Source organism: Chionomys nivalis, chromosome 4 (assembly GCF_950005125.1).
Source record: "Chionomys nivalis chromosome 4, mChiNiv1.1, whole genome shotgun sequence".
NCBI lineage: Eukaryota > Metazoa > Chordata > Mammalia > Rodentia > Cricetidae > Chionomys > Chionomys nivalis.
Genome location: NC_080089.1, coordinates 36953495 through 36961239, shown reverse-complemented (window position 1 = coordinate 36961239; position 7745 = coordinate 36953495). Strand labels below are relative to the sequence as shown.

The following is a 7745-nucleotide window of genomic DNA, read 5'->3' as shown; positions in this document are numbered from 1 at the left end:
TCAACACTCAGAATAAGTACCCAGGCCAAAAATATATTCTTATCTAAATGTAAAATAATAAAGAATTTTTGTGAAGGAACAACAAGAAATGATACACTGGAAACCTTGCCAGAATATAAAAACAAAAATGAAAGGAAGACATTAGAATATTAATAAGAAGGTGAGAGAAAAACAAAGTGGAGAAGAAGACTCAAATTGGAAATGTGGACTATGACAGCCCGAGTTCTTCAGTTAATGTGAGTCTCCTTAGAGATCTCTTTAGAGCCACTTTGACATCCTTATTCCTGAGACTATAAATAAAAGGGTTTAGCAGTGGCAGCAAAAATGTACAAAATACACTGAGAATTTTTCCTTGATCCATAGATTCATCAGATGATGTTTTGATATGTGTAAGCATACCAAATCCATAAAATAGAGCCACAGTGATTATGTGTGAACTACAGGTGCTCATGGCTTTGTACAAACCCTTACCTGATGACAGCTGAATGACATTAAAAAGAATCAAAGCATAGGACATTAAGATGACAACACTAGATGCAATGACCACTGTGCTGACGACAACAGAACTCACAAGCTCACTGGCATAGGTGCTACTGCAGGAGAGCTGGAGGAGGGGGAAGATATCACACAGGTAGTGGTTGATGATGTTAGAATCACAAAAGTTGAGCCTGACCATAAACACTGTGTGGACAATGGCACCTGCTAACCCCATGAAGTATGAACCGAACATCATCAGGGAACATGTCCTAGGAGACATGATGACCATGTACAACAGAGGTTGACAGATGGCTACATAGCGATCATAGGCCATGGCTGTCAACACGTAGCACTCAGAATGGGCAAAAAAGCCAAAGAAAAACAGCTGAGTCATGCATCCTCTAAAGGAGATGGTATTCTTTTCTGAAACAAAACTCATTAGTGTTTTGGGTGTAAAGACAAAGGAATAACATAAGTCAATGAAGGACAAGTTAAAGAGAAAAAAGTACATGGGAGTCTGCAGGTCTGAATTTAGGAAAATGAGACTCATTAAACTCAAGTTCCCCACCACAGTGACTGTGTGGTACACCAGAAACAGGGTGAACAGGGGTAGCTGGAGCTCAGGTTGGTCTGTCAATCCTGTGAGAATGAATTCGGTCACTGAAGAGTCATTCTGCATAGCCATTTTTGTCATAGTAGATCTGGAGAAACATTAGTAAAGGTCACATTAAACAATGAATTCTGTCACAGACTACAAAAGAACAGCTAGAATCAGCTGTTACAAATTCAAGGTTGTCTGAAGGAACTGAACAAAGCATTCAGAAAACATTGCTACTCATTCTGAGAAATCTCTGTTAATTCTTTTCTTGTTCATGATGAGCATCTACTCTGATTAAACACTAGCCCAACTCCTAAGTCTTTAAACAACCACTTTATCCTGTCTCTTTAAGGTTCTTTTATGATCAGGGAGAAAAATAGAAAGAAAACATTACTCTCTCCTAAACCCATTATTTATGTAGATTTAAGTTTTAGGGGATGTTATGAAGATAAAGATAATTTATCCTTTTTTTTTTGCCTGAATATGTGACTGCTTTTGTACCACACAGGCTGTTTAAGAGATGTTAGTTTTCAATAGAAAACTGGCTCAGATCTACTAAAATATCTATGCCAGGGATACAACATAATTTCAATTTAAAAATTTCTCCTAAATGTTCTCTTTATTTGCTCAAAGGAAAATAATCTCATTTGCATCCGATATATCATTTCTCTCAATTGAGACTCTTATAACCTAGTGTTATAGGATAATATATTAGAAATAATATTAGTCAGGGATCTCTATTGTCACAGAACTTATGAAATGATGGAATAAGTATACATTATCTACTATATATACAAATTATGAATATTATTTTATACATAACATGTAATTAATTCTATGAAATTTAAATGCAATTCATTAAAATGACTTACAGATTGTAGTTCAACCATATCCTCTCAAAGTACTATAATCTGTGAGTTGCTCAGTCAGGCAAGGCTATGTGTCTCACCAAGACTGCACGATCCTGAAGAAGGAATGTGTGTGCTGATGAGGGGAGTACAGGCGGGAGTAGTAAAACATCTGTTCTTCTTACATTGTCCTTATATAGGCTTCTAGAAAGGGTCCCAAGTTGAGTGAGTTTCTACTTTAAGAGTAGAAATAACAGAACCAGTGTTTATGTCATGTAGCATGGATATAAACACTCTCTCTTTTGAGACTCAAGGTCCTGCTTAGTTTGTAATTCCCCAACAGGAATACCTAGTTGCCTGATCAAGGTATTGGGTTGTTCCCTTCAGAATTCTACTCATTATGCCCTGCACAACTCAGCAAGAGAAGAAAAAAAAAAAAACAGAGACATACTCACTTGTCATTTCTAGCAATTATCCACAAGTCCTGCAATTGCATCAGTAAGTATTAAATAAATAATCTACAAATTTAAAAGATTTTGGAGCAAAACTTTTGAGAAAAAAAGGAATATGCACTCAAGATAGTTTGAGTTTAAATCCAGATTGTTTGGTTTCTTACTAAAGAATCTATATGCCAAAATTTTAATTTATCTGGTCTTGTGCATTTATATTCTCATATTCATATTTCTGTTGCTATCTATATAATATGTCTCAAACAAAAGGGTCTCGATATGGCTCAGTAGTAGAAACATTTTTATACACAAGCCTCTAGGTCTAATCACAACACTGTATCAATGATAATAATAGTAATATGAAACAAGATAAAAGAGTTACTCTATTAATTAAATTTAATGATTCATGTATTGTAGCATACATTAAAATGTATTTTATTTATTTAGTAAGGCTCATTTTTTCTGCATATAATTTTTCCTATATGATTTTTGAATAAATGCCAAAAATATAAGGTGAATAAGTAACAGTGACACAAATATTTTAAGAAATCACTAAGAAAGTAACCTAAAAATTATAAAAATTCTAACAATTATGTAACCTCTTATCTATGTTTATGAATATAAGGAAAAGAAATATAACAAAAGTGGCATTTGCACTGTAGAAGGAAAACTGAAATTGTCGAAAATTTAATCATACTGTAGAAACAGGAAAGAAAGCAAAATTGATTAATCAGTTAATGATACATATTAAAAAAAAACAAAAAGTGAGAGGAAATGACAGACAGGTAGAAACAGATCTAGGAGGAACCCCCATTGATATATCAGTTTTTTATAACATTTGATGTAAACATCAACTCAGTAATTTTTACCCTCAAGGGGCACATCCCACAGGGAGAATATCATAAAGAAGAGAATACTTTTCTGTACTTATAACATTTTTCTTATATACCTTGACCTTGACATTTTCATTTGAGTGAGGTGGTGTTTTGTAGACACTTGTAAGTTTGATGTTTTATTTTGAGTGTATAGAAAGAAACTTCTCCCAGAATGTCTACTGTAGAAAGGGTTCCACAAGGAAGCTCTTCTAGCAAGTGATACATTATCTTTACCGGTTACAATCAAACCTTTCATTACCAGTAGCTTTGACTCTCCTAGAATAGTGAGAAGGAAGGAACCAAGAACTCTGCCAGAGCAAGAATGTTTCTAGATGATCAATGGTGAGCACTGAAATTTTGTCTTGACAATTTCCCTTGAAATTGAGAGTTTTCCCTCCACTGTGACAATAAACATACTTAGAAACAGGTAAAAGAGGAGGAGATTGGAGCTCTTAACAACTGTCCATCACACTAGAACAAAGTCAGTCAAGAATGAGCTTTTTCCAGCCAGAATTCTCATTAAAAATCTGGAGAGACAGACGAAATTTTTGCTAATAAACATGCCAACAATCTGCTTCCAACTCTCATGTATGACCAGGGAGAAAAAATATGAAGAAAGTTCTCCTTTGTCAATGACATCTGAATTTACAACCACAAAATCCCTTCAATCTTTCATTTTTTTCTGATTATTACATGCTAGAGTTGAATGTGACGAATTATTTCTCCATTCCTTAGTGGAGATAAATAATTACCTGATACCTAAACCAGTCTTCTGAATTTGTTTAAAAAGATTTGTCTCTCAAACTCCCTTTAATTTCTAGTCACCATCATGTCTTCATTATTTTACTAGCACCTCAGTTCCCTTATGATGATTAGTAAGAAAAACATCCTCTAAGGAAGAGACCAAAATGATAGTCCGTCCCTTAAACAGGCTTTTCAGATATCATATTGAAGAATTCATAAAGAAATAAGAAGAAATAGTTGGTACCTTAAACTTTATAATTTATCAAATATCATAGCCTAGTGTCTATATGCAGTCTCCCTATCCCATTCTAGATAGACAGGGCATGAAAAAGGACAGAAATATGTTTTCAAAAGTTGTTTTATGGGTAAATGAAAATCATAATTAATTTGCTTATCATTTCATTATATTCATTAAACATGAAAGAATGCCCAACAATATTTGCATTATATATAACACCTTTATATCTAAATCATTCACCAGTTTATGTAAAGGACAAATGATTTCCTGAAATTGCTAAATCTGCCTTGCTACCAGACAATTAAGAATGCAGCCAACATAGCAAAAACTCATGATGAAAGAAACAGTAAGTCAGAGATGAAATTGTCTAGTTCTTGCAAGTATAAAAACCAGTTTTACTATATCAGCCACGTGAATGAGATGAATAGAGGCTTGATGAACTCACCCTGCTTCCCTCACCCCAGAGAACTCTGTGCTGACATCTGTGCGTGTCTCACTTCCACTTTCGTGGAGGAGGTTCTAGCTCTGGATATATAAAAGGTAATCAGTGGCAATCACAGAATCGTATCCCTTTACCAGAAAAATAGTGAGATATCATGCAAACATGCATTCTGAGTGTTCCAGGAATCACTATGCAGTAGACATCACAGTACTAGTTAGTTAGTCATTACTAAGAGGATATAAGGAAAGGCCATAAGGCACATGCCATTTTCATGAGACTTATATGATTCATTTGTACTGCCCTAGAATTGCAGTGTGGAACACCCTTAGAATTTTCCTTGGTGACCAGATAGGAAGGGGAGAAATTAAAGTGCCTATGTTTACCTCCTAATTTGTGATAGTGGATATAAATTTCCCACTTGGAATTATACAGTCCTTTGATTATAACAGCTAGGACCCTCTGCAGTCATTCACAGCAAATCAAATATAGTTAATATCATTAATGTTAACCTAATTGAAATTCTAGATACAAATATAATTAATATCATTAATGTTAACCTAATTGAAATTCTAGATACTGTTTGATTTTTATTGAAATATACGTTCTATTTATTAAGCTGTTTCACATTTTGAGTCTCTATTTAAATAACCAGTGGTAAATATTAAGAAGTATGAAGAAAAGCTGTACTGTGGGGTTTGAAGAACAGTACTGCATTATAATGAATGACTATTTCTTTAAAATGTATTCTGATAATATATATTCTGACTAATAAAATTTCTTTGCATTTAACAGAATAAAATCAAATCTCTGCACTGGATACAGGCCATTAGTAGAACACCTTGCTGTATTTCATTGTCGCAATCCTAAGGATACTGTTTCCCTGGCAATGTCTACTCGCTCTGGCTTTTATAATTCTTCTGTACCATCGTAATTTCTGGACACTAGTCACCATCCTGCTTGACAGACTCTATCAGCAAGTATTATTTCATTTCAATAACCCCTTCTTGATTCATAGTGATCCTGTTTTAATAGTCTCTTTATAGGTAGTTTGATTCAGTTAAGAATAATGAATTGTCAGAAAAAGAGACTGGTAATCAGTATAAGTAAATTAGATATATGTATATTTTGACCACTAGAGTGATATAGATCATAATAGATATTAGATAAGATATTACTATCATTGATTTAACTTTATTTCTTAAATTCTAAATTTAAATTCTGAATATTGTGCCTATCTACTTAATAAAATCAGATTTTTCAAAAATTAAACAAGAATATTTATCCTTTTAATTAATGTTTTAAATGTTTCCTTTACATAAGCTGCATAAATAAATCATTAGTACTTAGCAGCTTTAAAAAATACATTTAAAATTCAAAAACCAAGTAAATTCCTTAGGCTTTCATTTTATTTTCAAGAGAATGCAAATTTGTAAAAGGCCCATCCCTCCAAGATGGGATGACTTTACTCACTGAAATCTATCTTATTAGAAGAGATGTGTTCAAGTGTTCTCTACACAATAAATGATAGATGAGTAAAGATAAGATAATACTAAGGACTCAGATTTGATCGGTAGGCTGAATACATTTAATAATTTAAAAAATGTTAGAATTATATCACAAAACTCTTTACCTAAGAAACAGGAAGCATGGACTTCGGTGACCAAGGTCATTCTTGCCTTCTGCTACTCATCACAATTCATACCTGGCGAAGAAACAAAAGGGCAATGGTAGATAAGCATTCTCCAGTGTTCCCAGCTGACAGTACAATTGTAATGATCAGTGTGTTTGCAATAAGCCTGCTGCTGCTGCTTGTTCTTCCTCCTCCTCCTTCTTATTCCTCCTTCTACTTCTTCTTCCTCCCTGTCTTTTTCTTCCTCCTTCTACTCTTCTTATACATCTTCTTTTTATTCCTCCTCCTCCTCCTCCTCCTCCTCCTCCTCCTCCTCCTCCTCCTCCTTCTCCTCCTTTTCTTCTGCCCCCTCCTTATCTTAGTCCTCTGGTCTTGATTGAATTTTGGTATGTGATATTTATCCAGAAAGTTGTTCATTTTCTTTAAGTTTTCTAATATTGTGGAGTACAGGTTTTCAAAATATGAACTGATGATTCTCTATTTCTTCTGTGCCTGTTGTTATGTCTCCCTTTTCATATCTGATTTTGTTAATTTGGATATTCTCTCTCTGCCTTTTGGTTAGTTTGGATAAAGGTTTGTCTATTTTGTTGATTTTCTCAAAGAACCAATTCTTTGTCTTATTGGTTCTTTGTATTGTTTTCTTTATTTCTATTTTGTGGATTTCAGCTCTCAATTTGATTATTTCCTGCCATCTAGTTCTCTTGTGTGAGATTGCTTATTTTTGTTCTAAATTTTTCAAATGTTCTGTTAATTCACTACTGTGGTATTTTTCCAGCTTCTTTATGGAGGCATTTAGTGCTATGAACTTTCCTCTTAACACTGCTTTCATTTTGTCCCATCAATTTGGGTATGTTGTATGGTCATTTTCGTTGAATTTTACAACGTCTTTAATTTTTTTCCTTTATTTCTTCCTTGACTTATTGATGATTCAGGTAAGCATTGTTTAATTTCCATGTGTTTGTGGGTTTTTTAGAATTAATATTGTTGTTGACTTCTAGTTTTAAACAATGTACTTGGGTTTAAAATCCAAGTACATTGGGTTATTCCAACTTTTTTGTATTTGTTGGGGTTTGTTTTGTTACCGAGTATGTGGTCAATTTTTGAGAAGGTTCCATGAGGTGCTGAGAAAAGGGTATATTCTTTTCTATTTGAATGGAATATTCTATAGATGTCTAAGTCCATTTGAGTCATAATCTCTGCTAGTTCCGTTATTTCTCTGTTAATTTTTTTGTCTGACTGTCCTGTCCAGTGGTGAGGGGAATGTTGAATATCCCACTATTAGTGTGTGGAGTTTAATGTATGAATTAAGATTTAAAAGTTTCTTTTACATTTGAAGGTGGCCTTGTATTTAGGGCATAGATGTTCAGTATTAAGATTTCCTTTATATGGAGTTTTCCTGTGACTAATATGAAATGACCTTCTTTGTCTCTTTTGATTAATTTTA

The 7745-nt window shown here is 33.7% G+C and overlaps 1 protein-coding gene across 1 annotated transcript; it reads right to left on the bottom strand.

Moving 5' to 3' along the window:
• Window positions 1-208: 208 nt before the first annotated feature.
• Window positions 209-1171, bottom strand: LOC130872731 (olfactory receptor 143-like). Its single transcript, XM_057766945.1, has one exon. The coding sequence runs from the start codon at window positions 1169-1171 to the stop codon at window positions 209-211; it is 963 nt and encodes a 320-aa protein (XP_057622928.1).
• Window positions 1172-7745: the final 6574 nt, after the last annotated feature.

Bases quoted from the DNA above. Each gene is read 5' to 3' on its own strand.
- LOC130872731 (XM_057766945.1), bottom strand. From the start codon at position 1,171: ATGACAAAAATGGCTATGCAGAATGACTCTTCAGTGACCGAATTCATT.